The sequence below is a fragment of the Hippocampus guttulatus genome, chromosome 3 (assembly GCF_054856545.1).
Source record: "Hippocampus guttulatus isolate MCC_2025c chromosome 3, RoL_Hgut_1.0, whole genome shotgun sequence".
Lineage (NCBI taxonomy): Eukaryota > Metazoa > Chordata > Actinopteri > Syngnathiformes > Syngnathidae > Hippocampus > Hippocampus guttulatus.
In genome coordinates, this window is record NC_141263.1 from 5,860,336 (window position 1) to 5,883,934 (window position 23,599).

At 42.0% G+C, this 23,599-nt stretch overlaps 2 protein-coding genes across 2 annotated transcripts in view; both read left to right on the forward strand.

Moving 5' to 3' along the window:
- The first annotated feature begins 83 nt into the window (after positions 1 to 83).
- aph1b (aph-1B gamma-secretase subunit) lies at positions 84 to 9,608 on the forward strand. Its single transcript, XM_086106362.1, has 6 exons — positions 84 to 337; positions 2,285 to 2,455; positions 3,291 to 3,364; positions 3,753 to 3,875; positions 6,297 to 6,424; positions 7,101 to 9,608. The coding sequence occupies exons 1-6, from the start codon at positions 225 to 227 to the stop codon at positions 7,266 to 7,268; spliced, it is 777 nt and encodes a 258-aa protein (XP_085962488.1). The 5' UTR covers positions 84 to 224; the 3' UTR covers positions 7,269 to 9,608.
- A 2,491-nt stretch (positions 9,609 to 12,099) lies between these two features.
- Positions 12,100 to 23,599, forward strand: part of otog (otogelin) — a 50,102-nt gene continuing 38,602 nt past the window's right edge. The window contains exons 1-17 of the mRNA XM_086107735.1: positions 12,100 to 12,178; positions 12,329 to 12,386; positions 12,721 to 12,775; positions 14,945 to 15,731; positions 16,936 to 17,034; positions 17,208 to 17,365; positions 18,288 to 18,409; positions 18,901 to 19,109; positions 19,963 to 20,093; positions 20,352 to 20,458; positions 20,725 to 20,834; positions 21,063 to 21,188; positions 21,276 to 21,384; positions 21,545 to 21,591; positions 22,404 to 22,549; positions 22,905 to 23,037; positions 23,287 to 23,464. Of these exons, the coding sequence (XP_085963861.1) occupies positions 12,100 to 12,178; positions 12,329 to 12,386; positions 12,721 to 12,775; positions 14,945 to 15,731; positions 16,936 to 17,034; positions 17,208 to 17,365; positions 18,288 to 18,409; positions 18,901 to 19,109; positions 19,963 to 20,093; positions 20,352 to 20,458; positions 20,725 to 20,834; positions 21,063 to 21,188; positions 21,276 to 21,384; positions 21,545 to 21,591; positions 22,404 to 22,549; positions 22,905 to 23,037; positions 23,287 to 23,464 (2,654 nt within the window). The remainder of the gene's footprint in view (positions 12,179 to 12,328; positions 12,387 to 12,720; positions 12,776 to 14,944; positions 15,732 to 16,935; positions 17,035 to 17,207; positions 17,366 to 18,287; positions 18,410 to 18,900; positions 19,110 to 19,962; positions 20,094 to 20,351; positions 20,459 to 20,724; positions 20,835 to 21,062; positions 21,189 to 21,275; positions 21,385 to 21,544; positions 21,592 to 22,403; positions 22,550 to 22,904; positions 23,038 to 23,286; positions 23,465 to 23,599) is intronic.

Sequence of the window (23,599 nt, forward strand, 5' to 3'; positions counted from 1 at the left end):
AAACAATACTCCCTGTTTGAAATTTGTCAATAAAGTTTTTGCACGATGACGTCTCCCCTCCATTGGTCACGTGACATCACGAGAGCCGCCTGAAACTGGCGGAAGTAGAGCGAATTTGCTGTTGTTAGTCCTTTTTAAAAAGTGTCCGAAATATCGTGTAGAAGTCAGTACAACGCGCTTTTGGGCGGCTCGTCTTCCTGCACAATCACCAAAAATCCCCCAAAATGACGGCGGCGGTGTTTTTTGGTTGTACCTTCATTGCCTTCGGCCCTGCAATCGCTCTGTTCCTATTTACCATCGCCCGGGAGCCTCTGAGGGTCATCTTTCTCATAGCAGGGTGAGTCGCTTTGCTTCCCCGTGGGAGCTTTAGGCTTTTATTGTGGGGACGACAACGTTAATTTGGTCGTGTTCAGATCGATAAACGCGAGTCGTTGTGAGGCTAGCGTGCTAGCCGATCTCGCTATATTTATTAGCCTTCTTTGTCGATTCACAAACAAACACCTTCGATCCTATTACCTCGTGTTCACGTATCTCTATAGAACAGTCATCATCATCATCGTGTGAATCATCACAATTACAAATGGCGTATTTACTATTGTCTGAAAAAAATGTAGTTGCTCTCGGATAATAGTACATTAATTCGATTCATTTATCTTCCCACAGTGTTAATTGGGAGCTTGTGGGAGGTAAACCTGACGTCAGTGTTCATTCAGCAGTACAGTATACATAAAGATGCGAACGAGAGAGTTTGACTTGTGTGTAGGGACTTAGACATTTTTTTTCCATTATTCAATCATATTTAAAATGGTTTCATCAAATGCACCACAATTTAACTGAAAAAACTAACAAAAAAGAGAACTCATTCGTCACATTTTATCAAGCCAGTCTAGATACCCACATTTGAAGTTCATTTTCAGAATTCATATACTTAATTTAAATGTTAAAACAGTTATGTGTAACAGGGTATGATAAGTAAACTCCAATACACTGTTTATACTAGGAAGTCATACTTGAATGTATTCATTTGCACCGTTTTTATTTTAAAATAATACATTTTGCTTAGTTCAAAAGGAACTTGAATAAGTATAGTGTTTCAAAGAATTCATAATGTTGTACTTTGGTATCATGATGATCTCGTGTTTACCGTCTCTATGCGGTACAATTGCATTTTTGGTTATGACTCTACAAACTTCATAAAAATGAAGACATTGCATTTTTGCAAATGTGAGTGTGGGCGTGGATGGTTGTTCGTCTCTGTGTGCCCTGCGATTGGCTGGCAACTGATTCAGGGTGTCCCCCGCCTACTGCCCGAAGACGGCTGGGATAGGCTCCAGCACCCCCCGCGACCCTAGTGAGGATCAAGCGGTTCGGAAAATGGATGGATGGATAGTAATACTCAATGACAAAAGTATTAAAATACTGGCATTCCAACAATGTACGTACACTCACAGCACAGAATTTTTCGGGTTGCTTCATGGCGGCGGTCCCCAAACAGTGCCAGTGACTGTGTGAAGACATAGTTTGCAGGACAGGCATAGAAGCAGATTTGAAAAAATATATTTTACCATTAGCACCGCTTCAACATGACTAGTCGTATGCCTAATTCCGAGTGAAGTGTTTCCATATAAAGAATCTTGACGACACTTTTTTTTATCTTGTGTCATCACAACATCCTGTTTTTGTTGGTGTTAGTTCGGTGATTTAAAAAAAATAGTATTTTTAGCCAAACAAGAAATATTTGATAAAAAAATTAATCATTCAATAACGCTCACAGTTTATAGATGAGAAATTTACTCGCACTTTCTCACATTTTAGGAGCAAAATGTGACCATGTAGGGGCAGAGTGGAGCCCTGGAGAATTGGTTAACATGTCTGCTTCACAGACATTCAAGCCATTTATACCAGCAGAGCAAAGTTACCTCATTGACCAACTTGCAAACAAAATGTAGCATGGTACATTCCAAAAACATGCATGTTAGGTTAATCGTTAAAAGGTGCTCTACAAATGACTAGCAATCTGACCAGTCCAGGGCATATCTTGCCGCTCGCCCAATGTCAGTTTGGGTAGTCGGCTCCGGCTCTACTGCAACCTTAATTAGGGTTAGCTAGTTCAATGTTTCTCTAAACTAATCAAGATTAGTTTGGAATGTGTGCATTCACTTTCAAAGCTGATTTTTCTTTCTGCAAATGTCAAATGAAATTGTTCAGAAACATTTTAAAATACACATAATGATCACTAGTAAGTGCCATCATATTTTTGCATCCTTTCTTATTTTTCTTCCAGAGCATTTTTCTGGCTTGTGTCTCTCCTGCTGTCCTCTCTGGTTTGGTTCATCTCCGTTCAGATAAGTAATAAGGACAGTGCGGTTCAGCAGAAAGGCCTCCTCATCTTTGGCGTGGTGCTATCTGTGCTCCTGCAAGAGACCTTCCGTTTCGCTTACTACAAGCTGCTGAAGTAAGCTATGTCCCACCCACACAGTTTTTAGGACGCTTTTACACAATACTGCTGCAAATAATGGAAACTCTACAGATGATTGATTCCCTGTGAATTTGGATAGGCTGGAATTCATGAATCTTTCTGGAAAATTTCTCAAAAATCACATAACTTCAGAGGTCAAATGGCCAGACTTTAACATAATTTCCGTTATTCCACATTGGTTTAGATTTTTCTTTGACTTCTATCTATCTATCTATCCATCTATCCATCTATCCATCTATCCATCCATCCATCCATCTTTTTTCCACTGGTACGACTTATACCCCGTATAGTGTCAGGGATAGTCCAAAAAATGGTTTGGTTTGTGTATGAAAATTCAGATAAATTCAGTGAATTCCCATAGGGTGGCAACCCTGAAAATTTTGGATGGAGACAGAGCAGTATTTTATTTTGGAGAGCTGGAAAATCTTTCTAATCCGAGATTGAACTTGTTTGCTGCATTCAGTGGGAACTACGGTACCATACTTCCATTATCGGTAATCATTGTGTTTCAATCCATATGTCTAAAGGGTAAAGTATTTCATTTTCAAAGCAGTGGAAGAAAATCAGCACGCTTTCTTAATTGCACGGATCAACCCCCACCCACCAACTCCAACTTCCCTGAAAAGATATTGCAACACTTTTGTTTATCTGCTGTGATACACCATTCTGTTCCACCATTCTACCATCCCTCTTTTCTAGGAATGGATCATTTTCATACCACGTCATCTTTCAGCCAGTGGTACCCATATTGTTTATTGATGCCTATTGTTCACAATGTTGTTGTATGGCATCTGTGCATTTCTGTCTGCAGGAAAGCAAATGAAGGGCTCCTCACCCTCAGTCAGGAGGAAACCATGCCCATCTCCATCCGACAACTGGCCTATGGTACACTTGCAGAAATAAGACAACATCATAAAAATGTGTTTTAATCAAGGTTGCGCTGAACTTAATGAAACAACCACATTTTTGTTCACCTGAAATATTTTAAGATATACCGTACATACATTTATTAAAAAGTGATTTTCCAATCCATTGATTTAACTGTTTATATTAATGCTACTTCCACAGCACAGAATCCTGACTACAAAAGCATACTGTGATCATTTAGGGATACACATTTAGGGATTTTTAAATCATACTCTGAAGTACTGTAGTTATGTTTTAGAAATTAGCATTGTGGTTGCTGTTGGTATTGAGCAATGCTAAGTAATTCGCCATGTCTGCGGTGTAGCTCCTGTCATATAGATGCTCCTTTGCTTGTCATCTGTTTCAGTGTCTGGCCTTGGTTTTGGATTCATGAGTGGCGCGTTTTCTGTGGTGAACATTCTGGCTGACTCTGTTGGCCCAGGAACGATTGGGATCCATGGAGACTCACAGCACTACTTTTTGTCTTCAGGTAACACTTTCTTCTCATGCTTCAGCAGTTTTGTAGTCCTCATGCTTCTCTTTGCCTGACCACACTGTAGACCAGGGGTTCTTAATCTTTTTGAATTTGGGGCCCAACTTTTTTTTTTTTTTTTACAAAATAAGATAAGATAAGATATCCCTTTATTTGTCCCACACTGGGGAAATACCATCGAGCCCAACGTTTCTCGTACAAAACAGCCCATTTAGAAATTATGATTAATAATAACTAAATCAAATACACTTAGAGTTTAAAAACTTAAAACATTGAATGTTTCTCTAAAAGAAAAGAGAAGACTTCATTCCTTCGTTAAAAGAAAATAGAGAGGGTGACCTCCTACAAGTACCTAGGTGTTCTTCTGAACAACAAACTGGACTGGTCTACAAACACGGACACTCTGATTAGGAAGGGACAGAGCTGACTCTTCCTACTCAGGAAACTGAGGTCTTTTGGGGTTCAGGGGTCGCTCCTTAAGACTTTCTATAACTCGGTGGTGGCCTCGGCCATCCATTATGGCATTGTCTGCTGGTCAGGCAGCATCTCAGCCCGGGACAAAAAGAGACTGGAGCGACTGGTCAGGAAGGCCAGTTCTGTCCTGGGCTGCTCCCTTGACACTCTGGAGGAGGTGGGCAACAGAAGGATGCTAACTAAGCTAAAGGCTATGATGGGCAGTCCCTCCCACCCTCTCCAGCCCGCCCTGACAGCACTAGGTAGCTCCTTCAGCCAGAGACTGTTACACCCGCGCTGCAAGAAGGAGAGATACCGACGCTCGTTCCTACCGACTGCTGTCAGGCTGCTGAATAAAAAGAACAACAATAATAATAATAATAATTACATGATGTGAAAAACAATTGTAAATAGTACTGCGATTTATCCATTTTGTATTTATATTGCACTTAATTGAACGGTGTTTGTTTGTTTTTCTTCTTTCTTCTTTCTACCCACATTCTTGCTGCTGGAGGCTGTAAATTTCCCCAGTGTGGGACAAATAAAGGATATCTTATCTTATCTTATCTTAAAACAAATAATTTAGGGCCAGTCCTTTTGAGAGCAATCCATCTCACCTCACTGTGAGATAGCAGCTGGACATGATCGGCTTGCAACAGAATACAACGGCAGAGCAGCATTTGTGACATTGTGGACTTGTTGATTTGCAAAGAGAAAAATAGCCTTCCACGGGCGTTCGGGGGGACGGCTCCTCCGGCCCGCGGGTCGCTCTCCAGCACTGGGAGGCTATGAGTGACCGCACCATTGCCACTCACTTCCATATCCGGTGCGCCCGCTCAAGAGCGAGGCCAAGGCACCCGCCCGGCAGTGAGGCAGAGGTGTCCGCAGATCCACTTGACTGCTTTGCCGTGGAGCCTGCCGCCTTGTTGGTTTCCACTCTTCGCCTGCCCATGGCAAACGAGGAAAGATGCCCCGCAAGCCTGAGGCTTGCCTTCTCATGAGCCGCATTTCGTCGTCTCTAAGATTAAGCCATGCAAGTTGAAGTATACACGGCCCATAACCTGATCTTGTAACCTTTTTAAGACTGCCAGGACTCACCATTGTAGTTCTCTCCACCTGACGTTGTGATAGTTATCGTGTTATGAAACGGTCCAGCTTGCACATGTCTCTCAATATTTCTTTTCATCAAACTGAGATGTGAATTCACTCGGATGGAATGTTGACTGATAAATTATATTACAGTACTACTTTCCATTGTAAACCCTTCACCTGCTGCCACTCTGATCCCGCCATCATAAACAAAAGCACAGGGGGATCAGTCACATGTCGGGAGCTCAATTGGAGGCGCAATAGGATGCAATGTGGATGGCAGCTGCCACTCCTTGCCACCGTGTAAAAGTACTTACACCTTTGGATGCCACAAGATGGTGGCAAAGTACAACGTTTGTGTAACTAAAGCTCCCCAACTCACTGAAATACAGTTTTTGGGCAGATTCTACGAGATGCCATCAAAGCAAATATTTTATTGCTTTAGCTGAAGTCCAAAAAAAAAGAAAGAAAAGAAAAAATATAATTTTGAAAATGTATTTATAAAATAGGTTTCAAGACGATATCTCTGAATTGGCAAATGCTGACGTGATTGTTTACTGATTTGTTGCTTTTGAGAGGGAGCAGCATAGCATGACCAGATGTTTACTCTTCCAGCTCAGTATCTTCCTTTTCCTTCCATTTATGTCTTTGTCCCTCATTCACATGGCTATCACAACATGCTTTAAAACAAAACTGTTTTTTCTTGAGCCACATCTTGTGATTGAAGTCACGGGACTATATACAAAATACACAAACATCTCCCCACTCTCATGTTGTATGGTAGACTGATATATTATGAAAACGTACACTGATAATGTGGAAAAAGGGAAATGCACAGTGCATGCATTTTCACTCTTCTCTCTTTTCCCTTCCTAGCATTCATGACGATGGCCATTATCCTTCTCCATATGTTCTGGGGCGTGGTTTTCTTTGACGCCTGTGAGAAGCAGCAGTGGTGGGCAGTTGCTGCCGTTGTCATCAGCCACCTGGTCGTTTCCTGTCTGGTAAGTGAAAGTGCGGTTAGGGTACAGCCTTACATATAAATGAACTAACGATTTCACTTGCCGTTGAGAGGACTGAAACCACTGGCGGCCATCAAACGTTGCCAATTGCTAATTCCGCATAACGTTAATACATTGATTTCTCCGCCGTATTTCCACACTATTTTCTGTCAAAAGAACTGTCGCAATGTTTGACATACAGTTGTTCCAATAAGTCTGGGAGAAGCACTACAATTTATCGGTAAAAATGCAATTTAAAAATTTCTCTCCAAAGATCTATCTCTGAATGCTACTTAAATATTCACTATCAAATGAAAGCAAATTCATGACATGAAATGAAAGCAAATTCCTGTGAAATATAAACCTAACTTCTTCAGGTCACAATTCATGATATTCTGGTAATACATTCTCAATGGTGGATCCAAACATTTAAGTGTGTTCTTTTGACTTCATACAGGTATCCTTGCCTTAAACACACTCTTCGTACAGTGTTATTAGTGAAATAATAATCGAAGTAGTTGGAAAGAATGGCATTGTAAGATGGGTGCCCCCAGCTTCAGCCTCGAGAGGCCTATTGATAGTCCATTCATATAAAAATTCTAATAATCTGAAAAATACAAAAATGAAGTGGCATTTCAGTGTTTACCACTGGCTTTAGTTGATCTCTCTCCTTTCACAGACCTTCCAGAACCCGGAGTATGTTGCCAGCCTGGTTCCCACCTATGTAATCTTGTTCCTGATGGGCATTTGGGCCTTTTACTCTGCTGGTGGGTCTCTGAGGAACCTCAAACTTTGCCTGACCTGCAAAGACAAAGATTTCCTGCTTGCCAACCACCGGCCCAGATAACGCAACTCTCCAGGGAGCTCGCAGGAGTCTCCATTCAAAAATCACACACACTCATACACATTCACACGCACTGAACACTATCAGAACATGCATGTTCTCTGTTAATCTGAATTTTGAATTTGAACCCAAGAGTGGGGATGGGTACCTTGCACATTTGAACGGGTTCGTTTCCGATTGCCGATACCTGGGAATTGATACCGGTCGGTACTCAACATGACCAATTTTGGGTACTTTTGTGCTAATTTATTTAATATGAAAACAATAAAATCTAAAAATGTTTTAAATTATAAACCTGGACAAAGAACAAAACAACACAATTCAACTCAAACGAGCCAGAGAAGCTGTAGTAAAAATAATGGCATTGCATTTGTTTGTTTGTTTATTGAACATCAATTAACAGTAAATAATACAAATTATTATAAAATACAAAGTGTGAAGCAAAGTTGTTTTTTTTTTTTTTTGCAATGAAAACACAAGGAAGTGATACAGTAATACAAAAACTATGCTGGATGATGAGTGAAAATGCAGCTTGGACTGAAATAGTGCAAATAAACACAATTGGAAGAGAATGTGAATGAGAACGAAGAATAATTGGGGTAAAATTTATCATTTGAATGTACCCGACTGATGCATAATGCTCACCATGTTTTGGCTAAAATCTTTCGGTATTTCACCCATATGAAATTATAAATGAAATGTAAAATGTAGTATTACTCTATATTAAATATTGTTCTGAAACACAATGTCTATATATTGGAACGATGGTAAAGCCGTGCAGCTCCCAGCATGATTCAATTTAGTGAGGGAAGACGGGCCTTTCTGTTGGTGCCGGGCAGAGAGGGAAGTGGCGTCCTCGTTTTCCTTGTCAGCCCCACACCTATTGTGTGGATCTGGGGACAGCACAGGAAAGTTTCTCCCCCGAATGCTCAACCAAAGCTAGAAAGTGTGAGGCTTCACCAGCACGATAATGTACTTCATAAACTATTTGTTTGGGTTGCTGGCAGGCGAGTCCCACTTGCTTTTGAAACCTTGAAATGTACTTTTAGTGTGTGAAATCCTGCATGAATGGGTGAAGTCATTATGCTGATGTGCGTGTACTGTGGCATTCAAGTTGAGCGTCTCTCGCACAGTCAAGACTTGAAAGACTCACTGTGGAACCGAAACCTGGTATCGTTTGATTTCATGTGTACTACCCAATTTGGCTCTCTAGTACTGGCCCAAATTGGTTCATACGAGGGGAAAAAAGTACCTTCTTTGGGACCCATCCCTACCCAAGGTTGTTTTTTTTTGTTTTTGTTTTTTTGTTGTAAGGATCTGGAAAAGCAACGACTGCTTAGCAGAGGCAAGATAACATTTTGAAAGAGGTTGACATCCAGTTTAGGTAAAGTTCAGTTTGTTTATGAAAATTCATTGAGATGAAATGTTTGGCTCACAAATATGAATTCCTGCGCTGAACGGTGTCCATGATTTTACTTTGCTGCGATGTTACAGGAAGTTTCAATGTTAACTCAATGTTCAATGTCACTGCTTCAACATTATATACCAGTAGTCAAATATTGCCCAACATTGAAACCTTTGTAAAGGTTTTTATTTTAGTAATGGATGATGTTTTTCGAAGGGTGAAAAAAAAAATGTGTGTACCCAACGGTCATCATTGCTACTGAGTAACTGCTTGACAACCTAAAGCAGTGTAATCTGTCAAATAGTTTTATCTTTCTGTTATTTATGCCATGTTATTTTAATTGACCGATTTGACAGCTTGCTCCAAACACTTTGTGGTCACCAAGAACAAATTGGGCTGTTGAAGCTTTGAATTTTTAAACGTTTTTCTTTTGCCTTTAATGATTTAGTTACATTTGTGGGCGGTCATAGCGTTGGCTCACATTTTAGGACTTCAGGGGTAGTATAAGGTGTGACTGAGTGCCAATGGTTGTTTTGTTTTTTTTAATCTGCTCTGCGATTGGCTGGCAACCAGTCCAGGGTGTACTGCGCCTCCTGCCCGAAGACTGCTGGGAGAGGCTCCAGCACGCCCCGCGACCCTTGTGAAGATTAGCGGATTAGAAAATGGATAGATGGATGATTATGCAACATTGCTTTATTTTCTGCATCCTAGGTGAGTTCTGCCGCAACATTCAGTATCAGATGTTTAGATAAGTATGTCAAGCTTCTTTTTGTTTTGTTAAGTTAAAAAAACAAATCAAGATACAAGTCTGGTTTGTTCACAATTTGTTTTAGAACCAATAAGCGGTTCAGATCATGGATGGATGATGCAGGAGAAAAGTGTCTTACTTGTTTGCATTGCAATTCTCTCAAATAAATTTGTTTGATTCTGTTTTGAAATGCTGCATGTCGTTATTGACTCTGTGTTTAAATGCTGTTTTTAGTTTTACAGGGAAAGCGAGTGCTTTATAATTACATTTTAACTTTGTTAACTGCTGTATCTATTTAAAACATTTCATGATGTGGGGTCATTCCAGAATTGGAGGACATTTTACATCCCACGCGTCAAATTTTAAATAATATACTTACAAAATAACTAAACATTTGCCGTTTCTGAGTGAATCTACTTCTCCTGCGACCAAAGATTGAAAAGAAAAGTTGAATCGTTTTTAAAATAACAAATAAATTGAATACCTGCTAAAACGCCATTTTCCCTTTGTCCCACCCCCATATTGACCAGATTGAATCTCAAAACAGGTAAAGCGCACTACAACGCTCCTTGAAACTGGGAGGTCCAAGTTGTGAAGTTGAAAATAAAAAGGACCCCGGTTCACTGACTGACTTTTGCGACTTCACTTGACAATGGCGAACCATAGAAACGCAGACCGTGAATGGAAAAACATAATTCACAAGATCATTAACATATTTACCATATTTATTCATTCAGTTCTTCAAAAAAAATCACTTCACTTAACACAACGTGGTTTGTATGGACTGTGTGAAGATATGCCGTTGTCTCCTTCCATGAAGTTATTTCCTGGAATGACTGAAATGCTTGGCACAGTGTACGACTGGTTAGCACATCGGCCTCACGGTGCAGAGGTGCTTGCGTGGGTTTTCTCCGGGTCCTCCGGTTTCCTCCCACATTCCAAAAACATGCATTGCATGTTAATGGAACACTCAAAATTGTCCCTAGTTGTGAGTGTGAGCGCGGATGGTTGTTCGTCTCTGTGTGCCCTGCGATTGGCTGGCAACCGGTTCAGGGTGTCCCCCGCCTGCTGCCCGAAGACGGCTGGGACGAGCTCCAGCACCCCCACGACCCTGGTGAGGATTAAGCAGATGAGAAAATGGATGAATGGATGGATGCATGTATTTCCTTATTGAACAGCACAGGGCTAAAACCTATGTCTTTGTCTTCCTTACTAAATTTAAGTATTAGTTTAACTTCCTCACTACCCATTTTCGTTCTCACTACCACTCTATCCTTATTCGAAGTACAGTATTTCTTTTAAGGCTTCTTTGAGCATTATATTCCTCACCCTAATTCTGTACCGACTACGGAGCTCCCATGGGGACATGGAAGGAAAAAAAAAACCTGCGAGAACTCGCAAAGGTTTTTTTTTCTTCCATGTCCCCTTAGGGCAGGGGTGTCTGAAGTCGGTCCTCAAGGGCCGCTGCCCTGCCTGTTTTCCAGCTCTCCCAAGAGCAACACACCTGATTCAAATCATCAGGATCATTCTAATGCTGCTTCAGAGCTGGCTGATGAGCTGATCATCTGAATCAGGTGTGTTGCAGCCGGGAGAGCTGGAAAACAGGCAGTACAGTGGGCCTCTAGGCCCGGAGCTGGACATGCCTGCCTTAGGGGCACCGTAATCGACCACATCCGATTCTCTGTCTCTGTTGTACCGTTTGAGTAACTGCATTGTTTAAGCACATGCAGCAGTACATGAGTGGTTGCCACTGTACAAATACGAGACACGTTAAAAAAAAAGTGTGCATATTTTGCATTACCTGAAAATAAACCAGAATGCCCTTTCTCAGACTCCTCCTGTGCTTTTTCGTTTTCTTAGATTCAACCTAAGCTTCAACTCAAGACAACTGAATTCATCGCAAAAACAAACACAGGACTGGTGAATGCACATCTGAACCCTGCTCTAAATGGGAATGGGTGGAGCGCAAAGAAATGCTCACACTATGGTTGCCGAAAATGAGAAAATACACCATGAAGGGGGGTACGAACATTCCCGAGTTGTCGTGTGTGGGTGCTGGTTCTTAAACCTGGTTAAATGGACACTTGTTTGCCCATGAATTTATGGTTGAAGTACATGCACAGCAGGTCGATTTAATGTTTTGGTTCAATGTCGAGTCCCTAAAATGTCCTTCCTCCCTACACGTTTCCATTCTGATCTTGTTCCCATATCTGAAAAATGAAACTCCCTTACTGTGTGACGCAAAGCATACTGGGGTGGTTGATGCCCTTCACACGCCAATCGAAGCCAGGGCAGCTAGAGACACTGAGCGTACCGCACTGAAAATGGAGTTGTGGCTTTCTTCGGGGATTGTTCAGGGGTCATGTTGATCAGCTCCGCTTTTGCGCTGAGAGTTCAGTTGCGGCAGACATGCTAACCCCGATATTATTGCATGCCCACACTAGTAAAGTTGAATATTTCCGCAGAGGTGTTTCAACAACATCACTGGCTTGGTCCCGCCCACCAACTCACCCGCCTATGCATATTTTATGCTAATGAGCAAGTGCACCAGCTCTTCAGGTGCTCGCCAAGCGCCTCGAGGATGAGCCGGATGGAGCAGAGCAGGCAGCAGCGGGAGTCCAGCCGGGGGGATTTCACCAGGTGATGCTGTCGAAACCTGACTGAGGATCTGCAAAACACGAATGGATCCCTACTTAGGACTTACTAGCTGGGAAAGGCTTTTGTACTTTTTCGTTTTATATTTTAGCTTAATTTATCCAGGTGAGTCAATTTGATAAAATGGTGATACAACTTTCGTGTGCTGTCATGAAAACAAAAAAACTGGGTGATAAAATGACGAGTTTGTTTGCTTTTACATCCTGTATTTCAAAACAATATAATTACTCTCCTCACAATTGACCTTGATTTCAGTGCAACTGTCGAGGAGTGATGTGGACGTGGACAATTCAAAATCGGATGAATTATATAAGTAAGTTGTCATTTGCATTATTTTAAATGAAAAGAATATATGGACTACTTGCTTCATTTGTTATACTCACAGTCGCGAAGAGGTTTTTGTTTCATGTGAAACTGTTAATTGCCTTGATATTTTTTTCGAAGGATACACAATCTTTTTTGAGGTTTTTTTTTGCAGAGGGCAATTGGCACAATTTTCACATAGCCCTTTGGGAGATATTTTTAAAAAGGCAGATGTTGATTATTCCCTTGGTTGACAATTTGGTTTTCTGGTTGATATGCTGATGGGGGATCATGAGGGAGAGCGGCAGCGGGAACAGACCTGCCCTTGTTCTTTCTCCCAACAGCAACAACACCAGGATAAAGCAGCAGAAATGGGACACCCCTTCCCAGGGAAGGCAGGTAGGCAGCGACATTCACCATCCATGCTGATGGAGTTGCTGGGATCAGTGAGATCCCCCTCAAAATCTTGACTACTTACACCAAAACATGAGCCACCGAAAGGACTGTAACAACTCTCTCGCCAGGCCCATCTCTCATGACGTATTGCCCATTATTCCTTATTTGGTCATTTCTGCTCTTTTTTTAAAGCATAATATTCGACCCAAAGTATAGATATAAGATTGTGTCAGATTGTATTTTGTATATGTTACACGTTCTTTATATTTTTTACCACTAGAGAAAAATAATAGATTCAATCTTTTTTCATATACTTTACTCCATGAAATAAATACATAGCCTAGACTCCATCAGCTTGGTTTTGTAAATAAACATGAGGAAAACACTTTTGATGTAAAACGCCCATAAAATGTTTTTTCGAAACAACCCCCCTAATATTTCTTCTGTAGGAACAGACGTGAGAAATTCCCAAGAGGAAAATACAGAAACTCTTTGGTTGTCTCACGATCACTTATCAGTGTTTCTCATCAGTCCCAGTGTGGTTGTTCCTTTTGTCCAACTCTCCTTTGGCTCAGAAAGGTGTGAGAAAACAACAGAGGCTATAAAAAGGAACAAAACAATTAGGATCACGGGTAGCGGGTCGCAGGTCACAGGCGCATGGAGCAGATCTATCTCATGTTAGATCCCCCCAAAAAACTTTTGCCTCACGCTGGTTGTCCAATCTTTGACATCTGAGTCAGCTGCAATGTGGCCAGTTTTGTTTCAGTTTCCGCTTCTGACCTTTGCTGAATAATTAATTGGATCTGCCCTCCCCCAATACTTCCCTTTGCCATCTGCTTCGTTCTTGCTCTTTGAGATGAAAGCCTTGGCTTGAGAGCTCAGGTAGCCACAGAACCTCGAGTCTAAGGGGCATTTCTTGTTTTGTCTGTAGACGTGAACTATCTCAAGTTAATTTTATTTAACTACTAGGGCATTACAATAACCGCCCTCTTGTCCATTTATTTTTCAGTAAAGCATATTCTGAATGTACTGTATCTCATGGAGTGTATTCAGTGGCATGCTTTGGTGGCAAACTTTGTCACCCATCAATGACGACTCAGTCGCAGTCACTTGAGGCGTGACAAAGCAACAGGTGTCGTGTTATAGCTACCTAAAATTGGAACAAAGTTCAGAGAATTCCCTAATATCTGCAAAAGCAGTGAATTACCAACATTGGAAAATCAAAAGTCTGGAATGATAAATGCGTCGTACAGGGAGGTAACAGTGGTCTCTGTGATGCCGAGGAGTAGAGCCACATTGAGCCAAAGTCTTATAGCAGTGACCTAAATGGGATTTAAGTGTTCATGAACAGAAACGTTCCCAAATTGTTGGAAATACTTCATGAAGCGGGTTTCGTAACTATTTCTTTTCACCATGCTGGGTAGTTGGCCCTGTGATGGCTAGTCAGCTGGTGGGGCTGCCACCTTACAGCACTGACGTGAGTCAGGGGCGGAACTGCTCATTTGTGCCATCCTAGTGTTGTAAGCCCCCCAAGGTGACAGGCTCCCCAATGCACCGAGCCCGAGCAGGCACTAGGTAGGTTTGAGCTGAAGCCACATCTAAGAAAGCACTAGCAGAAGAAGGAAGTGGGACTTGTTCTTGGAGTGATGCTGGTCTGCTTCCTCAACACTGCCAAGGTCCCCTTGAGCCAAATTCTCAAATTACTTAGCAGTGCCCCATCACTGACACCTTCTTCTCCATGTGTGTAACTGAGTGGAAACCAAATCCGCGCCAGGTGCCCAAATGTCAGGGCTCTGAACCACTGTACTACCAATGGGCCCCTGCTTACAATCACTCATAACAATATTCAAGTACCGGTACTGTTCTCGATACTGTACTCTAAAAAGTTCTGTATGTATGGACAGGTAGACACCTTAGTCAGTGGAAGTGTTGCTGTTATTTCACATACAAAAGCTTTGCTAGTTCCAGACTTTCATTCATATAAAATGACCATTCTCCTTGCAACGATATTTACAATTTCTTGCGTATTGTAGCCTTCTGTGTGAATATAGTTGTTCTTATGAAATCCAGGCACCCTAGTTACTAAATCCTGTCAGAATCAGGTTACATTTTTTTAGGTTGCCTCGTTATGCCAGTAAAAGGCCAACGGAGTGTCAATTTCCTTTCTTTTAGGGATTTCAATCAACAGATGTGCCATTAGTTCCCAACAGATCATCTTCAATGGAATCTCTGGTCAGTCAAAACGACTCAACCACGACTGCCAAGGACTTGTGGAAGACATCTCTCGTCTCCCAAAAAAGACTGGACTTGAACTTTACAAAATTTTCATCAATTGTATCAGCCGGTACATTACCATCAAGACCAGAACAATCCAAACAACTACAAGTGACCACAGCATCTCTCAACCAACTACCAAATAGAGCTGCAGCATCTGGCATGGACTCAATCAGCAAAGCACAATCCAAACAATCTTTCACCACCTCAGCAATCTCGAAGCCATCCTCAACCCAGACAGTGCTCAGGAGCCAGTCACCAACCACTCTGGCTTCAGCCATCCAATCAGACAGCCCTACAACATCCTCACATACAACACTAGCCAGAAAGTCCTCAGTCACCCCATCGACTCGAGCAGGGATACAGGCAAGTCAGTCATCCTCCAGCCAATCAACAGCAAGGCAGTTTCCAGTCAACCAAGCAGTAGCTTCTGTAATTACACGCCAAACAGCCAACCAATCCAGAAATAGATTACAAACATCAGACACACTGACCAACCCACCGTCATCAAATCCATCTACTTCTGACAAATCTCCGATTGGTTCAGGCAAACCATCACCCCAAGCACCAAGTAACCCAACAGGAAACCCTGCAAACAGAATCTTCTCGCATGATGAACGTCCAATTAATGCTTCGGTTTTTACCAGAAAGGCAAAAGAAGCCCTGCGGTTTCATTTGATTTCAGGTACATTTTCACTTCATAAACACAAGAATGAATGCATGCAGTCGGTGTTACGAATCTGTTTTAACTTGAGCTTTTCTGTGTGGGTTTTACGCCTGTCCAAAACATGTATGATCAGTTAAGACTCGAAATTGTCCATCCATCCATCCATTTTCGGAACCACTTTATCCTCACTAGGGTCGCGGGGGTTGCTGAAGCCTATCCCAGCTGTCTTCGGGCAGTAGACGGGGGACACCCTGAACCGCTTGCCAGCCAATCGCAGGGCACATAGAAACAAACAACCATTCACGCTCACACTCACACCTCAGGACAATTTTTGGAGTGTTCATTTAGCCTTCCATGCATGTTTTTGGAATGTGGGAGAAAACCGGAGTACCTGGATAAAACCCACCAAGGTGCGGGGAGAACATGCAAACTCCACACAGGGAGGCCGGAGCTGGAATTGAACCTCGTACCTCTGCACTGTGAGGTCGAGGAAATTATGTGTGTCTCTACAATCCACCACCCCCCTCCCATCTTTGAATGTGACTTTAAAAATTGAAACTCTCCGTGAAACCCCCACTTGGTGAACAGAAGGAAAACAGCCTTTGACTGACTAATGAACTCCTCTGTTTGATACCTTCACTTGCGTGTGATGTGGCTGAGTGGACACACATGCTGGGAGCCCAACAAACAGATGGTGTCATAGGCCAAGTGAGGAGCCATTGTTTGGTGATGTGTGCAGTTACTGGCAAGTTAAGAATAATACAAATAATGCATCAAAATGCTTTTTTAAACAAACTTAAAGTGCTTCATAATTTGGAGGGGCCCCACTTCTCCAAAGGCCAGGTGGGGACTTTTGAATTTTCAAATTTTGAAGCTTGGCTGTGCACTTTGGGTGCAGTAGGCAGTACGGAGGAATCATGGTTAGCATGTTCGAATCTCGGCTCACGCCTTGCTGTGTTGAGTTTGCCTGATCACCAAGTGCCGGTACTACAGCTTCCTGCCAGATTCCAAAAACATCTATCGTTGAAGACTAGATTGTCCATCGGTGTGAGCGTCAATGGTTGTTTGTCTTAAGTGTGCATGTGGACTGCGATTGCTTGACGGCCAGTCCAGGATGTAACTCATAGAAAGTAAGATAATGAATGGATGGGTAATCTCTGTCTAAAAAGCATGTTCCTGAGCAACAGTGTACTGTAACTACTTTTTAAAAAATCTTTTGTAGAGTCATGTTCTTTTCGATGCCTGAATGGTGGTTGGTGCACTCAATCCAAGTCCTGTGACTGCAGCTTATTTCAGGCCACTGGCCACCGGTGTCAGACAGGTACATCTTAAGAATAATTTAAAAAATACCCAGTCAAGGTGTGACTGAAGCCCCCCTAATTTAGGCCTGATGCTTTGGGCATGGACACATGATTTGATCACTCTTCCTCTTCTTTAGCCTGAACTTGCAATTTCAATCTTGATTATTTCTGACTTCCCGGTTCATGTCCTCAGTTCCAAATCCTGGAGCTGAGAGGGAGATGACATGCAGAACCTGGGGTCAATATAACTTTGAGACCTTTGATGGCCTCTACTACTACTTCCCTGGCCGATGCACATATACGCTACTGAAAGACTGCGAGGAAACAACTCAGGCCAGCATCGTTGTCCAGGTGAGTTGTGAACATGAGGCCCGTAAGCCTTTCTTAATGTTTCTAAATTTGTGGATTAATGATGCAATCCGAAAATGGACCAGATGGTAAGCGGATCAAATAAACTCAGACAAACCATGTTACAAAAAGTATTTGCAGAAAAGCAAATAACTGACAAAGTATCAACAGAAAGCGCTGGCAACACAAAACCAGGAAAAGCCAATTAGAACAAAAAGACACTTGCAAACACCAAGGTAACTTTGATAGCCGAAAATGCACACCACGAAATATCAAAAGTTCACGCAATTTAAATAATCCAAGAATAACAAGAAATCCAAAAATACTTACTAAACAAGAAAACGATTGAAACAAGAGCGACTATAACCACAAACGAGGGGTCTAGAAAATTTCTTTTGAACAAACGGCAAGCGAGGTTAATAATAGAAGTGTGCAGTGTTGAAATGTCAGGCTTTATGAAGCTATTGTCAGCCCATTGCAATGGTTTCCTGGATGACCCAACGTCAACATGACCGTCTCTTTGACTATTCCAGTTCATGGGGACAGGGAGCTGGAAATTTCTTGAAGCCACCCCCACCCCCACTAATCACTGTTCAATCATAGGACGGCCAAATCAGACAACCATTCACAGTCACATTTTATGTAGAGCAGTGGTCTGCAAACTTTGTTTTTGCACCATGGACTATTTTTACGTACAGTAATATGTTGACTTGTACGGCAAAGAAACAAATAACAAAAATGTAAATGGAGCTTTCTTTTTCTTGGAAATTCTAAGATATTTTTCTCATCATGTGTATAAAATCATCACATCATCATAAATCTGGAGCTGAGGAAAGACAAGTCCAAGAGAATCCCAAACTAAAGAGAATGTTGTCCTTGTACAATGGTGTATGCGATTCAAAAAGGACATGTTTTTATGTCGCAGGTGCACAATGACGCAGACTGTGGCTCCGAGTCTTACAGCTGCCAGCGCTCTGTCAGCCTTTTCCTTCCATGGGAGGGTGAGATCCGGTTGCACGCCACTTACGTGACATTCAAAGGGCAAAGGTTAGGAGTTTAAACAAGATGGAACAAGTTATTGTGCATTATCTTTTGGGTCCTTCTTTCATAAAAATGATTCAAAATATGTTTGTATTTTAGTTTTTCAATGTCTTAACAGTCTTGGGCCATCTTATTTAGCTGACCTGCTTTTATCATATGAACCGCCGCGGATCCTGAGGTCCTCTGGCACTGGCCTTTTAATTATTCCCAGGGTGAGGAACAAAACACACGGTGAGGCTGCATTCAGCCATTTTGGTCCCCAACCATGGAATAGCCTACCACAGAACATCAGGTCTGCAGAGTCTGATGATCTTTTTAAGAGGAGGCTTAAGGCACATCTTTTTAGCTTGGCTTTTGAATAACTTATTTATATATTTATTTTAATGTCAGTCTTTTATATTTATTTATTTATTTATATGTACCAAAGAGAATGTGCTACTCAATACTTTTTTAAATTCATGATTATATTTTATGATTAAAAAAATACTGTAATCCAGTTTGCAGCTTCCACATCACATCCATGACCTGCATCTAGAGCAGATCTCCCAGTACGTGTTGGTGTCGCAGACGCAAGGCTTCACGCTGGCCTGGGAAGGACGCAGCGGCTCAGTCTACATTAAACTCAGCCCAGAATTTGTGGGCAGAACCTGCGGCCTGTGTGGGAACTTCAATGCAGATGTACAGGATGACCTCAGGGCCAGCTACGGTAAGATCACCTTGTTAGCAAGCAGTCCAAAGTGAGTTCTTTTTTTTTGGAGATGATATGCAGGTTATTTTTGGTTTGGTCATGACATTTTTTAAAATAATATTTTTTTAAACACTGAATTCAAGTCAAATCAACTTTATCGTCAAATGTGCTCTACGTGAAACATACAGCACAGATTCAATTTCTTTCCTCTCAACCAGAGGAGAGAGAGAGGAGCCGCTGCAGGTGCCCACGCCAGCATCAGCAGAACAGTTAACATAAAATGACAAAATAATACAACACAACACATAACACACAGACAGTCGTCCAATCTTAACCACTTTTTCTGCATACATTTTGTTGTTTGAAGCAGTTTTAGATGAAAGAGGAGAGAAATAAAGTGTCGTTTCACCAGTGGATGAAATACTTCATGCTGAAAATGTGCACTGCTACAAGCTAATTTTGAAAGCAAACAAGAAGCTGTAGCGTCCATTGACGAAAAAAAAGAGATTGTCTCACATCTCCTGTCCCATGTAAATCCGCTTCAATTCTAACCGGCGACTCACAGTTCCACATACGCATCTGCGCTCTGTGCTGACGCTCCTTTCTTCTCATAAAGTTATATCATACACACATGAGCAATTGTAAAGCATACTTCAGCAACCTTTGACAAATGGTGTATTCTAAAGATTTGCCACAATAATCTGCATTTTGTAAAATACAGAATTAGGTCCAACAATAGGAACAGCTGACCATGTTGAAATGCTTTTGGTTAGAAGTCCACAGTTGACTGTTTTAGATGAAAAACCAAATGACATACTGTATATGACATTGCTTGAAAATTATGACAAGCAAAACTGTGCAACTTTTGCAGGTGTCCTTACTCATGAAATAGAAATGTTTGGAAACAGCTGGGCGGAGCCAGAGCCACTCCAGGCCCCATGTCCCACGGTGCCTTTTGGTTTCCCTTCACCTTGTACAGAAGTCGATGTGCATCTCTTGCTGGTAAGAATCTCTGACAAAGACTCATTCATGCCCCCCCCCCCTCCCCCCAAAAAATATATATACTCACTCATATATGTGAGTAGTTTTTATATGAGCTAACCTAATTGTTGTGACCTAATTCTTTTGTTGACTATAGTAGTGACATAGTATTGCAAACATTTGGAGGAGGCATAGTACATTGCGTCAACCACTACCATTCATTTATAGTTTTGAAAATTGTTGCTATAAATGTAATTCATTTCCTGCTCTTTCCATCAGAAAGTGGAAGAAATATGTTTAATGCTGCTGGATCCACCATTCCAAAGCTGCCATGACTTTGTCAGCCCCTTGTCCTACATGGCCAGCTGCTTCAACGACATCTGCTTGTAAGAAAAAAAAAATCTGCACGAAGTTGCGCTTGTCATTTTCAGGTGTGGCAAAATTCTCTCTCAGAGGCCTTGTGTGGAATATTGTGTAACTCGGGAGTTTTCAAAGTGCTGGACAGTGATCCTCCTACAGAGAACATAAATCATCTGCGTCTCCTCTACCTATACATTCACTCACTCTAATAAGTGTGTAAATGTTAATGTCTGAATAAAGCAACAATACAAAGCCATTACAAGTTAACCTAGTTGTGTACCCTTATTTAAAGGTCGGGTCCAACTGATGATGCGGTATGTCAAGTGTTTACGGAGTACTCCCGAGCCTGTGCTCATGCTGATCATCCACTGAGCAGTTGGAGGGACCATATTCCTCAGTGTGGTATGCTTCTGATGTTTCTGTTTATTCTGGATGCCCAACATGGCCGCATGCAATTAGCATGCCCCAAAATGTCCTATTTCCTAATTGGGATAGACGCTAAGTTTTCGTCACACACTCAAGAACGAGGAAATGCTGAGGCCGATTTTAATCAGATTTGTGCATACTCACCTGATGATTTATCTTCGAATCATTTCATGTCTTCTTTCTTTTTGGATTCATTGCAACCAGTGAAGGAGTGTCCTGAAGGTCTGCAGTACCTTGAATGCATCGGCTGTTGCCCATCATCCTGCAAGCAAGCGCGAACATGCATCGATAGCAGGCTGGCCTGCCTGGATGGATGTTATTGTCCCAATGGTGATTCGATAATCATTTTCCATTTGTATGACGCCATTTTTTGACCGTTGAAGAAAAGAAAATCATCGTAGATTGTTCTGTGCTCAGGTTTGATATTTGAGGACGGCAGCTGTGTGATGCCTTCTGACTGTCCCTGTGAGTATCATGGCGTGTCCTACCCATCTGGACAAATCGTACAAGAGGAATGTAGAAACTGGTAAGACACGTTATGGCCTTTTGTGATTTGTATCCTTTCAGCCCGTGTGCCTTAAATGAACCATTGACAGACCGGTGTGTCATTATTTTTTGCTAAATATAATATCTGTCACAATTGCCCCACATTATCAGATGACCAATGTATTTCCTTTGCGTGTCAGCACATGTGTAGCTGGATTGTGGAACTGCACCGAATACAACTGCCCAGGTTGGTCTCCACCCTCTCGTAATGGCTGCATTTTTACAAAGTTATCTGATCAGGTATCACAAGGCAATGATTAGTAGCACTAGTGAATTTAGGCCGGCACGGTGCCTGACTTGTTAGCACGTCCGCCTCACAGTGCAGAGGTGCAGGGTTTGATTCAAGCTCAGGCCTTCCTGTGTGGAGTTCTCCAAGTGCCTGCGTGGGTTTTCTCCGGGTACTCCGGTTTCCTCCCACGTTCCAAAACAGAACACCTGAAATTGTCCCTTGGTGTGATTGTGAGTGAGAATGGTTGTTCGTCTATGTGTGCCCTGCAACTGGCTGCCAAGTTCAGGGTGTCCACCGCCTACTCCCCGAAGACAGCTGGGATAGGCTCCAGCACCCCCCGCGACCCTCGTTAGGATAAAGCGGATCAGAAAATGGATGGATGGACAGTGAATTTAACTCTTCTTATTTTGGTGACTGAATGGTGGTACCTGTAAAAGTTCATGTTGAGGAGAACTGGATGTGAGGTTACTGGTATGTTTTGCTGGCAAAGTGAAACAAAATGCATGGAAATCTAGTATGTACTGTATTTGCTTGAATTCTGGTACATTAGTATTTGAGGCACAGCTTTATTTGCTGCATTGTCTATTTGGGGCACAGCTTCATTTGCTGCAACGTCTTGCTCTATTCCATCATAAATGCGAATAAGAATAGGATTTTACCACCATAGCTTCCATTTCCATACATTTTCTCCCTTTCTGTAGTTACCCAATTTAAAACAAGCACAAAGCAAGGTGCAGCCTAATTTAGAAATTCTTCCCCTTGCCCAACAGGTGAATGCTCTGTTACTGGTGATATCTATTTCCAGTCATTCGATGGGCGTATCTACACCTTTCCAGCAACGTGTCAGTACGTCCTTGCCAAAAGTCGCAACTCAGGGAAGTTCACCGTCACCATCCAGAATGCCCCTTGTGGAGCTGTGAGTCAACTGCATGTATGATTTCAGTTTTCTTGTACAGTACTGTACAAAGAAGACAGTGCCCCTTCGCTACTTTGCGGTTCGGTTGTTGTGGATTCACTGTATTGCGGCTTTTCATTTGTTACCATAAATTCGTTAATTGTAGTTTTACCCTGCTATTTTGCCGGTTTTCTTGCTATCTTTCTTCCTTGTAAGTTGTAATTTCCCCTAAAAAAATACATTTTTTTAGGGGAAATTTGTTTTAAATTTGATACTGTTTTAAAGCCCAGACCATGAACTTAGTGTCACATTCGGAAATTCACTCTGACGCCCACACACGACTCTGAGAGTGTGTGCGTTCTTCTTTTGATTGCAGAATCTAGACGGGTCTTGCATCCAATCTGTCGATTTAGTTATTGACGAGGATCCTAGAATGGAGATTAAACTGAGCCACAATGGTGAGGTCTTCATTGCCGGACATTACCGCATCTCCCTGCCCTACTCTGACGGTAACCTTTCATTTATCCCCTTCCAGCATTGTGACTTCAATCATGTGTGCTCTATGAGATATTATCCATGAACGTCCTTTTTACCATATGCATCTACCGTGTCGAGATGAGCGATGTGCAGTAGCAATGATCAATAAGTACCAATGAAGTTCTTGATGAATGTTCCAGTTTACTTAGTTTCACAAAAACAAGCATGTAAATCTTGCTGTTTTGCACTTTATTAATATAGTCATCCTTGATGTCTTGCAGACAACTTCCACATTCAGGAGCTGTCGTCTATGTTCCTCCAAGTGAAGACGATGTTTGGCCTCCGTCTGCAGTACGCCTGGAAGGAGTTTCGTCTCTACTTGCAGGTCGGCGCACAATGGAAGGATGACACAGTGGGACTTTGTGGAACCTTCAACGGCAACATTCAAGATGACTTCTTGTAAGTGTGTGCCTTTCTGTTCACTAACTCACAAATGTAAGAAAAAGACGACGCGTGGTGATATGCACAAAGCAAGACACTTTCACCTTTTATTTTCACAAAGTAATTTCGATATCAAGAAGCGCAGTGGTTTTG